An 18,981-nucleotide genomic window follows, 5' to 3' on the forward strand; every position below is an offset into this window, starting at 1 on the left:
TTTACTAATCTTGGCAAATATTTGAGGTGCAATCTGAAAGCTGATAATTGACAGCATATACATAAGCTATGGTCTTTACTTAGGCCAGAATGTTAAGATATTAGAATACGGGATATTTAAATGCCTCATTTTCACTGATTTAATTAGCAGTTGGATGCCTGAACACCTTAACAACATGTGTCTTGCGCAAATTTGTGAAATGTCGTGATCTTAGAGTTACGGGTATGATGGCAAAAAAGGAACAACACTTTCTCTTGCAGGTCTCGTGAACAAAGGGAGAAAGGGAAGGTGAAGTTGTTTAGCAGTAAAAACACTGGAAAATATTTGGGGGGAGGAGAAAAATACTCATACAGCATCTTTTAATTAAAGTTTTCATCTGCTGCTTGCTTTTTCCTAGAACTGTGTCAAAGTCTCCACTTTATAGAACAGAAGGAACATCTGTCCATTTACCACTAGGAGGATTCTGTCTGTATTCTTACAATGCAACATTTATTTAAATATTCAGTCACTTCTCCACTTCTTGTACTGTTGGTTTATGATTTTTTGGAGGTCGATGCTCCCACAGCTCCCATACAAGCCGACGTGTCGCATATTCCAGGAGTTCCCTGAGCCCCAATAGCACCAGGAGCACCGGGATCCCCCGGCAGACCAGGTTCACCCTGAGCACCATCACGGCCGTTTTTAGTAATTCCAGGTACACCAGGTGGTCCTAAACAAGGAGAAAAATATTACATTAATTATTTCTTTTCTTTAAAATATATATATATATGTGTGTGTGTGTTACGTTTAGAGTTCTTAAAATATTTTAAGTGTCTCTACATCAGACTTGTTATGGCCTTATTGAGTACAAGGTGTTGAATAAATTTAGCCTGAATCTGAAGTATGTTTTTTGGATTTTGTGAACTATCTTGGCATTTTTACTGCAATTACCTCCGTAGAGTCAAAGGCGGAACTTTAGTGTTGCGCTTTTGTCACCACATGTGTCTGGTTGGACTTTTGCTGATTGCTGTAGAACTGGATTCCATCCCAGAGCTGCCCTGTTAGTGTAGGACTCCATGAATAACACCAAGTGATTTGTAACTAGAATTATTTTACATCATCCCTGAATATTTTGAATATTTTTTCCTTCAGATGCCAAACATAATTCACAAAATGCTAATTTCTGTAACAGCAAGCTACTGAAGCTTTCTTAAATACTTTAAACTATTCTTCTGTCTCCCTGAGGGACAGCTGTATCAGCTGGTGTATAAACCTGCATTCCTCTCTTAATTGTGATAGAGACACAGTGCCTGATTCTTTTTATTCGTGTAAGTGATAAATTGCATCTACTGTTAATCTCCTTACATTGCATGAGTAGGACAAATGCTCTCAATATCTAATTTGTGAGACGCAGCCTCTTTCTACATGCTTCAGGAAAGAAAACATTTATGGATTAATGCAATTATTTCATGGAAGAATCTAAGACAACTGGGTATAAATATTCTGGTTTTATGAAATTACACAGATGCAGAGCCTGATTTTGGTGCCTGTAACTTAATCACTGTGCAGATATAATAGCAATTAGAAAAGCTGCTTTAATAGGTGAGCAAAAGAAAGAATATTATTTGAGTTTCTAACAGATACTCATTAATTTGCATAAATTAATCTTTGAATCTTCATCAAAAGAGGATCCATGACTTCAGGGACTGGGATTATAGCCAGGTACAGAGCAAGAACACCGCAGTACTCGCTACGTCATTACGCTAGGAAGTTATATTTGTTTCTGGTGCAAAAAAATATTGTCCCTGATTTCTCTGGTTTGATCTAGAAGCATGAACTAAATTTTGGAGGACCCTGCTATAAAGATTACAGGGACAAATTGTATATAATATACTGATATTATATACTGCCAACAATATGCAGAGCTGTCCCTGCTCAGCCTTTACTTAAGTCATGGTTTATTAGGTTATTTGCACAGCCTTACCTTGAAGTCCTTGATCGCCGTCAGGCCCATCAATACCTTGACCAACAGGTCCTTTATCTCCCTTTTCACCAGTGTCACCTTTAATCACAAACAGACAATTTCAACAATGAGTCGTTTACTCAAAATCCTCAGGACACCACTGGCGTCTTTCCTTACGCTGCATCCCTAAGGATGCCAAACTGCCCTCTAGAACTCCACCAGCTGCCCAAGCCCTGATCTTTTCTCCTCTGCTGAAATTAGTACAAGTTTGCAATTGATTTCAGTGGGCATAAAAGAGGAGGGGGTCGGTTTAGTCTTACCTCGGGGACCAGGATCACCGAGTTCTCCCGTTGGCCCTCGGTACCCGGGGGGACCGCGAGGACCAGGGTGCCCAACGCTCCCCGTCGCTCCAGGAGGACCCGGGGGACCCGCTGGACCAGGACGACCCGTCATTCCAGGAGACAAGGGCTTTCTCAGGTTAGCAGCCAACTGTGCAATTTGATCTGAAAAGAACAATTGAAAACTGTCTGACATTTTCACTCTTTGCTTGGCCGTTCGGCATCTGCCACCAAGTGGGAGAGAGAAGCTGAAATCCCAGTGTGTGACAGTAAAGCAGAGCTGGGTGCTTGGGCAGATCCTGCTCCCTGCTGCTTCTGCACACAGAAACATTGAATCTGGCTTTTTATTTTCTTAAAATGTCCACAGGGGAAGATTTTGGTCAGAAATCTGCAGGTTTTTAACCCATTGATATTTCCTGTTCCCTAAACCACTTTAAAAGATGTCAAATATTCTAGAGAATTATTCTTAAATAAATAATGAAAACAACTTCAATCCCAAATGGCAAAAATAACCAAATGCAGAACAGTAACTTCAAAGAGAAAACACTACTCAATGTATTTTTTTTCTTATTAAGACAAAAATAAAACATCTTGGGGCCACCTTATGTTCAGGATCTGCTCATCTTCAGTTAAATATGGTAATTAAACTCAGTTTTCTCTCAGTAATACTCACCATTTATCATTTCCCCGCAGAGTTCTCTTATATGTTGTTCGCTGGCCTCTTTGCCCTGCAGTTAACAGAATAATTTGTCGTTATACAGAAGTTTCAGGACATGAAACACATTTCCAGCAGCTCAGTGAGAAGCACACGATCCCGCATGAAGAGGAGTGGGGTTTTTTTTCCCCTCTTTAAAAGACAATGGCTTTAATTCAGAACCTCTATCATACTAATGGCAGAGATTAATTTTAATGTTAGGCCAGATACTTAATCTAGAGTTTATTTGGTCTCTCCCGAGTGATGAAACATGAGCTCTGGATCAAGACAGAAGAGGTCTAACATTTGAAGCATTGAACAGGAGTTGTATTTTTAAATACCAACTTCTAACTCACTTTTGTAATGAGCACAGTGTCTTAGAGCCTCTTCCAATGGACACAGATAATCATTTTTATATCAGTATGAGAGAAAATTAATTCTCCAGAACATGCATTCTGGGCGACTTTAATTCTGAAGCTTGCAAACTTAATATTTTTGCACTGGTAAACACTTGATGCAAGACCATTAGCCTGCACGCACGGTCACCTACTTTTGCCTGCTGAAGTGCAGGACCTTATGTTTTGAATTGCAACCAAAATCTACGACCCATTTATTCACTTTAGAGACTCCCTGACCATGGCCCAGAAGCAGAACCCACTTACCGGGGGCCCAGGTTTTCCTGTGATGCCGGGAACACCTTGTTCTCCCTGGTGGCCCATGGGCCCTGGGAGTCCTGGGATCCCTGGTACTCCAGCTGTGCCGTTAGGTCCTTGGACACCTTTAGGACCAAGTTCTCCTCTTTTTCCTGGCTGTAATGAAGAAAGAAAACAAAAAAAATCACTTAAAAGAGAAGACATGGTCCATTCTCTTCTCATGGGGATTAATTAAGCCTTTCTTCAGGTTTCGCTGACCGCGTATGGGTCTTATATCGTATGGGTGGCTTTACATATATAGGTCATAACAGGAGTCCTTGCTACAGCAAAATTATCACACATATTTGAATGTTTTGAATGCCACAAAAAAAATCTCACAGTTATAGATTTTATAGTGTGACCATGAAGAAAATGTGCTTCTAGGAAAAAACAATGCCAGAACAGATTTTATGGAGATACATCATCAAAAGATGCGATAAGCACATCTACTCCCAAACCTTTCAGGGCATGAGCCCGCAATGTCTGACACCTACCTCTCCTTTTTGGCCGGGGGGACCAAAGGGACCCTGTTAGAAAGAAAAGGGAAATTAAAAAAAAGAATGATCCATTCAGAAAATGCACATCTAAAGTCAAATCTCCCAAGCTCCGGGAAGCGCTGAAGACATGTACATGGCACCCAATGGGCTTTTCTGGCAAAGGAGCCAGGAACGATAACAGGATCCTGGAGACCAGACTCATCCCTGGCACAACAGGGAGACGTCCCTGATGCCACGAGGCAGCTCCAGGAAACCTGGGTAATTCTTGAGATGAACCAAAAACCCCCTGTGGACAGAGCAATGTTGACCGCTCTGAGGAGCAAAATGAGGGGTGAGTGCTGATACCCCCAGCTCTGCACAGGCCACATCTGGGGGGTCCTGGAGACAAGAGGAGAGCTGATCCACACCGTCAATTGGGTGGTGGAGAGGCTTGGATTGCCCTCTCCTTTTCACAGCCAGCAGGGTTGGAGCTCTTGGATGGTTAATTCTGACTGACCATGTTAGTTCTTCATGGTTCTCTAGATCCACCTGTTATTTGAGGAGTCAGTTTTACTGAATTCTAGGACACCCACCAGTTCTCCTTTGTCGCCTGGGAGGCCATCTGCTCCAGCAATGCCCTGAAAGTTGGATACCAGAATTAACACCGCACCTGCTGTACACAAAGATTATTGACAATACGGCTCACTCTGAGACATGAATAAGCTCAGCTCCTGAGGGAGATGGGGGCATTTTGCAGCTTATACAGCTGCTCCAGCAAAAGCAAATTCTCTCTTCCCAAAGCTGAACCCTGTCCCCACTCAGCCTCTGACATGAAGTGTCCAGAATGGGACTTTTTACAAATTTCTTACAGGGAATCTAAATTTCAGGTTCCCCGGTGCCAAGTCTCACAGAAAACGCGAGTTTGCAATGACTGTTCAATGTTCAGTGTCCAGTGTGACTGTGTCCTCGAGGTTCCCTCAGTGGGAAGAGTCACCTGCAGAACAGCTTCATCCCACCCTTCAACAGCAGTGATGCATCCCATGGTGAGGACCATCCCTCCCTGGGGACCCTAATGCAAGGGTGCCCAAAGCTCTGCTGACATTAGTTTTACTAACCACGACAAGCAACATCAATTTTGGGATCACGTCCGTTAAGCCGATAGCAGCGCGAGCAATTCGAGCATCGCTGGGAGCGACACAAATCACTGCACCCGCCACCACTGGCGGCGCTTCCCACGCCAAACGCTCTGCGTCAGGGCTGCCTTATTACACGGCAATTAGAGCAGATAATGAGCATTGTTACGATGACTCTATGGCTTTAGGGAGGAAGTTGTTTCAAGAGAAATGCAGGTTAGGTTGGTAACTTTGCCTTAGCAACAAAGCAGGGACCACACAGACACTGGGAAACATAACAAGCAGCGCTTGCTGGGAAAGGACACGTTTTCTGCAAGAACACAGTCATAATGTAAGTCATATATTTGATGAAAACTGCCTCAAAAGCTTATCACTGAGATTAATCCAACTATGGAAGTTAAGCAGCAAAAAGTAAAAGATTAAATTAGTCTATTAGTGTGCCAGGCTTTGAGGTTAGGACAAACCCTAATCAGATGATGTTCAGTGAAAAGCTGCACTTCTAAACTTAATTTGGAGGAATATGATGTGAGGAGCTCATACACAGCATCCCTTGTGGTTACAAAATACACAGAAAGAGTCTCGCATTTTTATCACAGCATTTTCACGTGTCTCCATTAGAATGGCTACATTTCTTTTGCCAACACAGGAAAATCAGTACCAAAGAGGTTTCTGTTGGTGCCTGCTCTACAATATTTTCATTTGAGGCAGGAAAAGCAGTTTGTGCTGTCAAAGGCTGCGTCTAAGGTAGTTTAAATGCCTCTGCTGACTACAGCGTGGTAGTTGTCACTTACCTGGTTACCTTTGGGACCAGGAACACCGGTAGGACCCTGAGAATAAGGAAAAGAAAGAAGGCAAATGAGCTCAAACTGTTGTTTTCCTGTGAATTCCTGCTGCGGTCAGACATTCACTCACTCAGCAAGGGGCTGAGAATTAAGTCTCCCAACTGCCAAGTAGGAGGGAGCCAAATCTCATTCATACTTCTCAGTAAGAAGAGATTTTAAGCATCCTTTCTAGTTCTGGGGCACTCTCTGCAGTCAGGGGTTTGTGTTGCGGGACGGTTTCTCACACTGGCCTTTATCACACCATCCTCCTCAATTACCTAAATACAACCCAAATGAATTCTGGGCTTCTAATCCTAGGGGGTTTTTTACACCTGTTCCACAAAATTCATTTTTCTAATCCATCCCAGGGGCAGGAACTCTGTTTTACTTCTGCCCCTCTGCTTTTCGTTATTGTCATCTCACAAGCATGACCCACACAGCAATTTTACAAATTCACAAATGAAAGGACGAGGTCCGGGATGAGACTGGTGGGTGATTGATCTCTGCCTTTCACACGTGAAGGTGCGAGGAGGAGATTGGATTGATGGTATAAAATGGACCAGAATATTTTTGTACTGCAGAGGTGAAAAGTCAGGATGTTTTTTCAAGGCTTCATTCGACTGTCAGTTTTCCTGGGGATTTGGAGTTAGGTGCTCCTGACTTTGAGAACCACAGAACAACATGACCACAGGAATAAAATACATTTAGATGATGAGCTGATTATCACCCTAGTGATAATTCAGGCAGCTTGAAAAATCCTTCCAACTTAACTCTACCTACCTGGCATTCACAGAGAGGACAGGAGACGTTTTCGCCCCACTCTGTGACTTTGGATTTAGCAGAGCCAATGAGAAGTTCAGGAGAACTCCAGTTTTTTTTCTGTACTGCAAAATCTACATGGGAAACCCAACTATTTTGCCCTTCAGAGAGGATTTCTACAGCACATTCATCAATCTGACATCCGCAAACTGATCTTTTTCAATAACTAGATCTGGAGATGGCTCATCAGAACAGAATCATAGAGGAGAACAAGCACGTATAACAAGGATATGTCATTTTGGTCAAGCACCGAATAAGTTAAAAAAGAGGGGATTTCTACTGAAGAAAAATAATTCTTGACAAAATGGACAATGGAATGTTCAAATGCAAGAATGGATACAGCTATTTAGAACTCCCATTTTATGTTTGCTGAAGGCAAAGGCAACATATTCTTTCCTGAATGTTATCATCTAGATTTATACCTCCATCTTCACAGAGTCCCAAGGCTCCAGGAAATGTTACGGCATTAAAACTCAGTCACCAAAGTCTGTGTCCTGCGAGGAACAGGCCCTTAAAGAAAAGCTTGGCCCACAATTGATTCAAAACTGTAATTCCCAGCAGCAGGAACAGGTGACAGGACTTCAGGGCCAGCAGCTCCAAATCCACCAGCCGTCCTCACATTTGTATCATTCCATCAATCAAATACAACCCACATTTTTCACCAAGCATCTGGTGATGCCACCGATATGGAGCTGAGAGAGACATCGCCCCAGGTTGCTGCCAGCATTCAGAATCCCCAGGAATTTGACCTTAATAAAAATCTTTAGGAAAAGTCTTTGCCTGTTGCTCCCTCAGTCAGCAATAACAGCCAAGTCCTTCCCCTCCGCAATACCCCGCATTCCAACAAGGTGGATTATATATCGTCTCAATGCTATTTATATCTTATGGTCAAACACACTAAACTTCCCGTATATTTCATGCAAGAAAATACACTTAGTGACACGCTGGTTTATATTCCTGGCCACAGTCCCCCAAGGACTGTGAAAACACATATCAGTACCTGTGAACTCAGGCTTACGGGACTTTTTTTCCTAATTAAAAATGTCACAGTTGGTTTCAGCAGAGTGTGATGGGTGAGCTGGGCCCCTGGAATTGTATTGATCGTGTATTTGCAGATCCTCTTTAGACGTGTCAGGACCAGCAGGCTGGGCTAGCAATACAGCAAACAGGGTGGCATCTGCTGTGCCCTGTGTGCCCCCCAGCAGATGCCACCACCCCCCAGCAGCAAAGGCTGTTTATTTAACATATAAAGACATGGTCTGAGGTTTTAGGGTCTTCCCAGCCCTGATCTTGCGCCCATTAATAAACACAGAACCCGCAGTGCTGGTTGCTGGCACAGCCCTTGCTGCTGCATGGACACGGAGGGTGGGACCGTGGGGTTGTCACCGACACCGGTGGGGTTGTCACTGACACTAGTGGGGTTGTCACCAACACCAGTGGGACATGGTGAGTGGGTGAAAAATATTCTCAGAACCAGGTGGAAATTCTCCAGCATTACCCAAAGCCGCTCCAGCACATTTTCCTGGGGAAAGCTGTGAACGAGCTGGGGTGTTAAGGAACAATCAACAATTATATCTCAGAGTAACTACACAACTTCAGAGCCAGAAATAAAACCTAATTTTTTGTTTCTTTAAGCAGGACATTTTCCCTCCCTCTCTGGACACTGAGCTGCTCTGTGCAGGGGCCTCTTCCCCTCCCAACATACATTTTCCACCGTGGCAAAACCCAGGAGCCCACAATAACCCTCCTGTTCCACATTCCAGGCTCACAGTCCCTCCAAGGGGGTTTTTGAAACCTGCCTGGAGCCGGCACAGAAGGGCCATTGTGAAACCCCCTGTGCCGCTGCGATCGCTGACACTGAAACTTCACCTTCGAGCTGGAGTCGAGGGAGCCGGCAAACACACGGCTACTGTTCTCAGCAAACCCCGAATAAATGTCATTTACTTTGCCCCGCTGGCTTCTTTAGAAGGAGAGTGAATTCATTTAAATATTCTGAGGCGTGGGGCCCAGGTGTGCTGCTGTTCAGAAAGAAAAGTCACTGAGGAAACTGTGATTTTAAAAAAGCCAGAAACCCAAATCAAGCATCTGAATGGAAAAGCGCGTGAAGCAGCGCTGCTGTGCTCATGGGGAGCAAGGGTTTGGTGAAATCATCTCTTCCAGCTGGGAGAAGATCCTGAAATCTCTTTTAAACAATCCATCCTGTCTGAAAATAGTGGGAGTTCCTGAACTGAAATAAGGACGGGAATGGCAGAGTTGGGATGCACAAATCTGTCACCTGCCGTCAGATCTGTCCTGGGCAGGCAGCAAACTCAGATTTTGGATAGGGATACCCCGTGTACCCCACTCTGACCTGCTCCAGTTTGCTGGGCTGACATCAACCACAGTGTTTGGTGCCTCGCTACGCTCTAATTTCACATCTCCCGAACAAGAATTGGTTACAGAGGTTTTCTCCTTACCCTGTCACCCAACTCGCCACGAATTCCAGTGGGACCAGGGAGGCCGGGCTCCCCGCTGGCACCTTTGGGACCCTGTTAGGAAAAACAACGAATAAAAAGAGCTACAACTTAAAGCACCAGGAAAACTCGTGTATCTTGACATTCCCAAAGTCCACCACTCTCCATAACACACTCAAAAGGGTCATTTTCCTCAGTTCTCCTCTCCTTTTTCCCCCAGGATTGACGGACCACTTGCTGGTTGCTGGTACCACTTGTGTTGGTCGGTACAGCTCCCTCTGACTCCTGTCCCCCACATTTCAGCCACCTGCCCTTGGCTTGCCCAGGTCTTTTGCTGACATTAAAATAATAATTTAAAAATATATACACATTTTAATATTAATAAAATCTGATCTGTGACTCCTGACTGAGTGATGCTCCCAGAAGGTTGGACCCTACACTGTTTTTCAGCCAGTTTCACTGGGGAATGGGGACTGGTTGTGAACACTTCCTTGGTAAGGGGAGGAAGAAATATGAGCATCCCTCCATGTAGCAGGAGGGAAAAGGAGTTCACTGAGACATCCAGGCTGGAGGTGTCCAGATCGAGAAGAAATTAAGGCATCTTTACACAGGTCAAACTCAAACTCTTCTTTTTCAATCCAATACCAAATATCATTTGCTCCAGCAGGCAGCTCATTGGCTTTGTGCTCTTTCAACCGCACCATGTTAATAACAGTGTCAAACTGGTTCTGGCAAGTGGAAAGACATTTCTTCCCATCACTCGTCCTGCCAGAGGTTTGCAGAAAACAGTGGCCTGAACATGACACCCATTGAATGACCCCATCAGATACCGACCTGGAAACCTCTGACACCGGGGGCTCCCATCGGGCCTTGAAGACCAAGCGGTCCCTAAAAAAAGAAAGATAAGGAGAAGATTTAGGGCCAGGTAAGCGACTTGTGTAATTAAATTAGCACATTTCTAGCAGAGGGCAAGCATGCAGCTCTGTGCTGCAGCAGCCGTCGCCCGCTGGCATTGCTGATGGACCCGATGAGCTGCTGTAAAGTAGGGCTTGGTGTTTACTGGGCTTTATTAATATTGTTATTATTAGAAAAAAGCACTTATTTGTATCCATTAATGCTTAATGACATACCATACTCATAAATAGTAAAAATCAATGACAGCAAAAAGTGGTAGCATGATAGAGCGTAAACAATATACACTAAAGGGGCTTGCTATGCCAATATTATGCTTTTAATTGATCCAATTGATTTTGCAAGAAACTGCTGTAAAACACATGCTACCTGCACTCAGACATGAAAAATGGCAATTGCATCCACTTGCTTTGGCACATTTTGTACTTGCAATGCAGAAAAAGGCAATTTCTTGTGCTGTTAGCAAGGGTGCTTTTCAGAGCCCGGCTCACCAGACAGAACACGAACGTTGCCATTAGGAGTCTATTACTTTCTACAGAGAAAAATCACATATGCGATAAAGATCTTGGGTGAAAAAAAAACCTCCAAGTAATTTAGGCACCTAAATCCCATTTTGTAAAGCGTCTTCTTGAAAGAGATGCCTTGGGCAAAGTTGTGCCTCGTTTCACAGCATCTCTGCTGGGTGCGGCATTAAGGGACACAAATAAACTCCCAACCAGCCACTGCAGGCAGAAGATAAATCAGCACTGACTGTCCAATGTGCCCCAGAAACCAGCTCTGCTGGACTGCAGTGCAGCTGTGCCTTCAAATGCCATCCGTATTTTTTCCCTAATTGTCAGCCCTACAAATTCTCCCTTGTACCTGAACACCCACTGTCTCTTATATTTTTTTTCTGGTCATTGTGAGGAGGAAATCCTCGTGCTTTGTGTGACTCCATATCCAATCTAAAGCAGCCGCCCGTCCCCCTGCCTGGCTCTCCAGAGCAGCACAGACACAGCCTGGTGCAGAAACCAGACTCTGTCCAGAAGAACCTGCTGAAATAAAGCAGCATCCTCTTCAAAACAGCTACAGAACTGCTCAGGTGTTTTTGTGGTTACTGTTTCTGTTTTCTGCTTGTAATTCACTGAGGAACCTGGAGAGTTAGGAATACAGAGCTCTAGCGAAGTTACATTAAATTGCTCCAAAAATGACTCTGCTGTGCTGGTGCCTTTAGAAGTGGTGGGACCTGACGAAACCGGACAGCCTCAGAATGGGCAGAAACCCTTGGTATGTTATGATAAAGTCAAATTGTTTTGAGCCAAACTGCCTTAACACTAGACAAATCCTGCAATTTAGAATAGTTCAGGCTTAACAATACTTCACACAAATTAGGACTCTAATAACACAAACCAGAAATTCAGAAGCCAGGTTAGAAATAAACAGAGGTTCATCTGCTATTGCACCCACATCAGAAGTCTTCACCAACCCAATTAGCTCGACTGCATTTGATTTTTAGCTGTACTGATACCTTTGTGGGGCCAGCTATTGTGATGAAAGACTGCAGACATAAAAGCAAACATTATTAATCTGGTTTCTTTCTAAGGCTGATTTCCCTCTCCTTGGAAGCACCTGCTCACAAACAATAAATCATCATACTGTTCAATTTCTTCCAAGCGGCACATACCAGAAATCATGTTAGACTTGCTGTAGGCTTCTGGATTTCAAAATGAGATTAAGAGGGGGGAAAAAAGAGAAGAAAAAAAGTGAAATGAAACCACTGGAATGTCAAGTCCAACCACAATGGCAACACTAGTTGGGGAGAGATAAAATAAAAGGTATCCTCGCAATTTTAGTAGTGTGAATAAAATCAGGTTTTATCACGCGGATCCATTTGTTGTTATCTCTGCTGTTCAGCAGGGTCAAAACAGGTGGCCATGCCGCTGTTTTCAGGTTTGCATTGCAACTCCTGCAGCTTTTTATTTCTCAGGCTCTGAGATGACGCAGGTAATGCAGTAACAGCAGGAACAAGATGCTACATTGGGGACCTCAGCAGTTTCTAACCCAGAGATTTCAAAAAGTTGTCAGTTCAGAGCGAAAGTGAAAACTGCTGGAGCTGTGTATGGGTTTTGTTTGTTTGTTCCTAGGGGTTCCCAGCAAGAGAATGCTGCCGCAGGAAGGGTGGGAGAAGGAAACGTGAACAGGTTCCCCATTTGAAAACTGTTTTGGTGTCGCACCCATCGTGTGGTTGTGAACTTTGGGGCATTTTTTAACACTTTTCCAGCCCCTCTCATTCACCATAGTGTGTGCAGGCTGTTCAGTTTTGTTGCTTCAGGTTTTGTGAACCTCTCCTGCTTCAAGGGATGCAATACAGGAATGGGAAGGATTTCGTGTTTTATGTGCTGGTGGCAATGTACATTGAAATAACGGGAGTTTTGCCTCTTAATGACTCACATTCAGCACAAGCTGAACCTTATTATTACTGTCTAACAAGGGAAGTGCTGACTGTCCAGTGGCTCCTGTCTGACTGTGGCAGCTCCACAACCCCCTTGGGCAGCTGCAGCTCCCTTTGCCAAATGAAGCGGGAGGAATCGCTTTGCATTTGCACGGAATTGTCAGCAAGAGCAGGATCTGACCCACTTACAGAGGAGCAATTCCTCTGCTGCCAAAACTACCCTGAGAAAATACCAAGACAGGACACGGTGTTTTATTTTAGCCAGAGAATAACACCATGTACGTAACTTGATTTTGGCATCTATTAGATTTAGAAGCAGCGTTGTACTTACGGTCGCTCCTCTGGGTCCCGGCAGACCCCTCTCACCAGGAATCCCAACATCGCCCTGGCAATAACACCAAAGTCAGATGTGACATTTAGGAGCTGCTCATCCACCCTTCCCAACCCAGTGCAGAGCTGGAACTCCTGGATCCCAGGAGTTTATCCACGCCCTCTGCCCCATCCAAACAGGTCGCACCACCTGCCTTGGTGGGCTTTGATCTCTGTGAGCTCCAGCTCTGCGGCTTGGTTTAAAACACCCGCAGCAGAGCTTGTGATAAGTATAAATGCTGGGGATACGTACAGGGATGCCGGGCTCTCCAGAGGGACCGGCCTCTCCCATCTCCCCAGGGCTGCCCTGTGGAGAAGAAAGCAAACACCCAGTTAGGGCATCACTTCAAAGAATCATTTCTGTCCTACCTAGAGACACAAACAGAGCAGGGAGCTAAAACCTGGATTAGGACATAAAAGCAGCTTTACACTTTTGTAGTTCTAAGATCAAGAAGAGAAAACCCCAAAGAACGGACATTTAAAGAGGAGGTGAGCTGTACGTCCTGTCCTGGGACTGGTGAGCAGGCAGGGCTCCCAGCCCAAGCAGGGCCACCAGATGCCACCTCGGACTGAGACAGGGATGCTTTTTTGGAGGCACACTCAGGACACCCCATTTCATTCATTTCTGCATCACCTTTATGCAAGGAGAAGAGTCTCCCCCTGCAGCATGAGGATTAATGAGAATAATGATGCAGACAGGGAAATTCAGAAAGGAATGGGTGAGACAGAAAAAAAGCCACTTCCCAGACCAGCTTTGTGCTGGATTGCTATGGTCTGTCTGAGATTTTATTTTATCGCACAATCTAAAGCTCTGTGGTGGGGGGAAAGTCTCCAAAAGGCAAGATCATCCTGCTCCTGCTTGCAGCTCCTCAGCCTTTACATTCACAAAGATGAAACCTGCTCTTGGGACTTTGCTAAAAGGCTGAATGCTTCCTTCTGAGGTTCCTAAACCACTGACATCTCCCCAGTCCATTCGCTATGTCTTTCCTGATCAAGTGCAAGAGCAAAACCTTCCCCATAGTGACACCTAACGCCTGCTCCTGGGGACCCAGCCCTGACGTGGCCACTTTGGTGACCTCCCAGGGCCTTTGTGTGGGCACCACTCCCCAAAAGCTGAAAAGCCTTGTGGTGAAAAGTTCAGTAGCTTCCACATCAGAACCTGTCACTAGAGAGATTCACTTACTGGTTCACCCTTCGAGCCTTTAACACCTGCTCTTCCAGGCAGTCCCTGAAAAAAAAATAAAGCAATGTCAGAAGAAGTGAAGTTAATAAGTTTTTTTTGGTCTGATTTGTTAAACAATGAGCAACGTTTGCTTGAAGCAATGGAGGATTTACATTTCTGTAGGTTTCACCATGAAAATTATGGCTTCAGTTTTCCCATTGTTCCCTGCACCAGCAGCTCTACATACACCAATCCTTGACAATTAGAGCAAAGAGGAGGAATATACAAATAGAGCAGCAGCAGCATTTTGCACAGCAGAAACCTCTCTCCAAGGGTTTTCAAAATATTCCATAAGACGGGAACAAAGGAATACTTTACCTCTATTTAAATAGCTGGAAGACTGGAGAAATGAAACATTTTGCCAATGAACACCAGTAAGCCAGGGACGGAGCTCAGGCTATTGTTGAATTATGGTCATTTGTATCCCAGATCTTACCTCTCCTGCATAAAGGATGCACATCACTGGGATATGAAAGAGAAAGTTCCTCTCAAATTTAAATTTTAAACAGAGCTGGAGAGGCCAAAATCCAGGGTATGGATGCTGTATTAGTATTTGGTGCTACTCCAGATGTTTTCCACTCTGTCTTTGCACTGCTCCCTTGCTTGTATGGTGGGAAAAATGCATTTTCTTTTGGCTTAGATGGGGCCCCTAGTGAAACAATGCACAAGATGACGCCCCCTCTCCCCAGGAAGGGTCTCTGTGCGCAGGCCAAGCTGGTGGAGCCCCCAATGGTGACAGGTCCGTACTCACGGGCAGTCCGTTTGGTCCCTTCTCTCCAGGAGCACCCATGCGAGCTGCATCACCCTGCGGATATCGAGAGGTTAGGAGAGACTCTCTGCTGCTGGAAAACGGTCTGACACAGGCAGGGGACACATTCCCAAACAGGGATTTGAAATCTTCTCCCTACCCACATGTGCAGGACCCAGAGCCTGTTGCATCTGCAGGAGGTAGACATGGTGCCCAGAGCTCCTGGGTGGTTCCATAGTCCCCCTGCAGCTCATGACCCACATTTCTGTGGGATCACCATTCAAAAACCTGACAGTACTTTGTCTACAGGCAATTAAGACAAACAGATGTCTCTGTCAACAGCTCTGAAAAGGCATCTCTGAAGGGCTAGAGTCAGCCAACGGGAACCACTAAGCAGAGGGACACAGCTGAGTTTAGATCATATGTGCATGGCCCATGTGTGCACCTTCTTTCTTTAGGGAGTTTCCTTGGGATTAATTAACAGAAGGAAATTCACTCTTTTTCACTAGTTATGCTACTGGAAAACTTTCTAGAAGCAAAAGCTTTCCAGCCATGCTCTTTTTTGACAAGTATCAGTAGCTTTGCAACACACAAGGGACAGTACCAGAAATGTTTCCTGCAGTGTTTAAGTAGGACTTTACAAACCTTCTCACCATCGAGTCCAGGAGTTCCATCCCGTCCATCCTTGCCAGGCATGCCCTGCAAGCGTGCACAACGCAGGTTAAGGTCATGAGGAGACTCTGTGGTTTGCAAAATATGTTCACAAAGAACCTTTTGGCAATGGGTGCAGCTCCAGTTGTATTGGGAAACAGGGAGATTTTTCATGGACCAGCAGCACAGCGAGGGCTTGGTCCAGCCAGAATTACGCTGAAGGTTACACAGACCAGAAGTTTGATAGCAAAGACTATAAGATGACAGATTTCTCCTATTGGATTTATTTCATCGTCTGCCAGCAAAACAACAGTGAGACTTGCATCTTACTTAATTGACTTACAGGCTCTCCTATGAGTCCACGAGCCCCTGGGTTTCCTTTCGGTCCCGGTCTACCCTAGAAATCAGCAATAAATCCCACATTATCCAGGACAAAACTCTTAAGAACAATCAGTCAACAAAGATAAAACTCAGACTCTGTAGGGACATTTTGTTCAGTTTGTGCTGGCTCCTGTCCTGGTCACATAGGTACGGTGGTTCCTCTAGGACACACCAGAAAACTGGCCCAGTGCTGGTTGCAGCAACTGGGAAAATTCTTTATTGTTTCAAGGGATGGAGATGTAAGATCTGATCCCCGGACTGTAAGAAGCACTTACACATCTTATTACTTAGCCATTTTTAATAAGACTTAAACATCTTGTTTTTCAGAGGAATACTTTCAACCCTTTCACATAAACCAAGGAGGCACAAGCCATAATAAACGTGTCAGACCCCTTCGAGTGTCACATCCAAAATTTGAGCAGACACGTGTTTAACTGCACTTACAGTATCACCTTTGGGCCCCCTGAATCCTTGAGGTCCTTTGTTTCCTTGGATTCCCTATGACAGAGGAGGAAAAGCCATTAAGCATCTTCATCACACAGTGACAAAGACTAATGTTTCAAGGATGTAAATGACTTTTTTTGTGCTGTTTGCTGATGTGGGAAGAGGCGTGAGTGTACACACTCCCCCCGGAGTTGGGCTGTACTTTCTGTTACGCTCTGTAACTCCTGACACACAGATGAATTGCAGCAGGGACGTTGCCAACAATCCCTTGGGGCAGAGACCATCTTCCCCTTCATTTAATGAAGCAAGAAGAAGAAACAAAGCGTCAGAAAAACTTTTATATTTAGTGTCTAGATCTTGCTTGGCTTAATGAAATGTTTGGTGGAGAGTAGGCACTTTATTTTATTATAGTTTGGATGAATTTCTTCTATACATGCAAAGACTAGCGCGGTCCTCAGAGGGTGGTTCTGCCTTGGGGTCACTGGAGACTGTGGTGTGTTGTCTGGTGTAGGCAGATGAAGGTGCTATAAATCAGATGCCATATTATCCACATTAAGGAGAGACTGTGTGGCAGCCCAGTGGAAAATGCTCTTAGAGAGACCATAAAGATGCAGCTCAGGTCTCATATTTGGGCACAGCATGGAGGATACAGGGGTCTGCCCACAGGTTCTGTGCTCTACGTTCCACCCCAGGGCTCTGTATCTTTAATACACGACTATTTCTGCTTCTAGCAAAAATCCTTGTGAGCCGTGGGCACTTGGGAATAGACCAGGCTCAAAGGATGAAGCTCAGGACAGCACCTACTGATTCTTCCTCAAATTTCTCCTTGCCAAGGACAACACAGATGCTGCTCTCAAGTGCTTGCCCGGAGCTGGTGATGCTCAGGGAAGAGCAGAGAAGAATGGAGAGCAATGGAAATGGGGTGACTTCAATCTGGCATGGGACATGACTAAGTGAAAGACATAATGATATCTGCATCAGGTGAAATAGCATTGCTCTAACTGAAGGGAAAAGGACAAAGAGAATGATCTGATGGAGATGGTCAGCACACTCCTCCTGTTCACTGGCAGCAAAGAAATTAGTGCAGGAGGGATAAACCTGAGGCTTTGGCTGTGGAAGGCAAAGCCACTGAGATGCTGAGAATTAGGTACATACGGCTTTCCCTGGAGGTCCGGGGATTCCAGGTGGCCCTCGGAAACCAATGTCACCCTGCAAAGAATAATACATCATTGTGATATTCTGGTTGGCAGAGGGTGAAGTAACAGTATCCCTACCTTATACCACAATCTAAAAAAAACCCACAAAAGCCCTGGAAAGACACCCCATGTTTCCTGCTAATTTGCAATAGAGCCTTGCAGAAGATCCCCCTCTTAACAAGCAGGTTTTTACTCTGGATCTCCCCACCACTATCTCTGTGATACACTGATATCATTCACGGCCTTGATATCCTGATAACACACTTGTTCCTAAATAAATGCAAGACTTCAGCAAATTCAAGCCCATTCAGCCTCCAGGCTGATGCTCAAGGGACCTTGGCGAAAGTCCAAAGCCACAATGAGCTGGAGATTGACCCTGTTCTCACTGAGGAGACTTTTCACGTCCTGAAAATCTTTGTGCACCAGCGATTCTTTAGCTTTTTCTTGTAAAGAGAACAGAAATTGAAACGGTCATGAAATGTTTCTCAGGGGGTGGGTTCCAAGATTCTGTAGCATTGTCAGTGCTGCAGGGACAGAACTTTGTCCTTGTGGTCTGAATGCTTAAATCAGGCTGGGCCTGATCCTGTCAGTCCCTCAGGTACAGAGACTCCTCCTGCCTTTGGAAGGTTGTTCTGCTCGGGAGGAGCAGGGAAGAGCCTGCACCTCGTATCTTCACCAGTTCCTCAGTGGTCTTGAGCCAGGACAGATGTCATATGGCCCTTGCATGAGACAAAATTGGTGGTGGAGGGGGAAAAAATCGAAAGGTTTTCCTTACTCTGTCACCGGCTGGACCCATTGGACCAGGGAGACCTCTTAGTCCTCTTGGGCCCTAATTAAGAAAACAAATCAGTTAAAACTCAATCACTATTAAATATAAAATGGCAGAACAGCACAATGTAGCAACTCATCAACATAGAGTGCAACTTATCAACATAGAGCACATTAAGAAACAGTGAAGAGCAGCAGAAAGCTCAGCCTCCTGATGCACAAACAAGACATTTTCCCCTTCAGTGATGACCTCTGAGCAGGTGACACTGGGGACACCCCATGCAGAGCTGTGTTTGGAGTGCCTGCTCTCCCCAGAACACCTTCCAGGCTGTCAAACCAGCCCAGAGCTCAGCCCCAAATCCATCCAAAAGGTGTGCAGGGCTCTACTGGAGTACCAGCAAGACTGGCTGTTGCTTGGATCTGTCATCCAAGGTGAGCAGGACCTGAATTAAAGCTCAGTGAAACCAGCACGATTTGTTTTTCTACCAGCA

General features: G+C 45.0%; 1 protein-coding gene across 1 annotated transcript in view; it reads right to left on the minus strand.

Moving 5' to 3' along the window:
- Positions 1-525: 525 nt before the first annotated feature.
- The window catches only part of COL9A3 (collagen type IX alpha 3 chain), a 36,432-nt gene continuing 17,976 nt past the window's right edge, over positions 526-18,981 (minus strand). The window contains exons 15-33 of the mRNA XM_082065701.1: positions 18,498-18,551; positions 17,682-17,735; positions 16,527-16,580; positions 16,045-16,098; positions 15,696-15,749; positions 15,054-15,107; positions 14,264-14,308; positions 13,334-13,387; positions 13,043-13,096; positions 10,203-10,256; positions 9,372-9,443; positions 6,067-6,102; positions 4,736-4,780; positions 4,161-4,193; positions 3,637-3,783; positions 2,954-3,008; positions 2,263-2,445; positions 1,964-2,041; positions 526-709 (exon numbers count right to left, since the gene is read on the minus strand). Coding sequence (XP_081921827.1) covers positions 534-709; positions 1,964-2,041; positions 2,263-2,445; positions 2,954-3,008; positions 3,637-3,783; positions 4,161-4,193; positions 4,736-4,780; positions 6,067-6,102; positions 9,372-9,443; positions 10,203-10,256; positions 13,043-13,096; positions 13,334-13,387; positions 14,264-14,308; positions 15,054-15,107; positions 15,696-15,749; positions 16,045-16,098; positions 16,527-16,580; positions 17,682-17,735; positions 18,498-18,551 — 1,356 coding nt within the window. The 3' untranslated portion in view covers positions 526-533. The remainder of the gene's footprint in view (positions 710-1,963; positions 2,042-2,262; positions 2,446-2,953; positions 3,009-3,636; positions 3,784-4,160; positions 4,194-4,735; positions 4,781-6,066; positions 6,103-9,371; positions 9,444-10,202; positions 10,257-13,042; positions 13,097-13,333; positions 13,388-14,263; positions 14,309-15,053; positions 15,108-15,695; positions 15,750-16,044; positions 16,099-16,526; positions 16,581-17,681; positions 17,736-18,497; positions 18,552-18,981) is intronic.

The sequence above is a fragment of the Streptopelia decaocto genome (genome assembly GCF_964273445.1).
Source record: "Streptopelia decaocto genome assembly, chromosome: 14".
NCBI lineage: Eukaryota > Metazoa > Chordata > Aves > Columbiformes > Columbidae > Streptopelia > Streptopelia decaocto.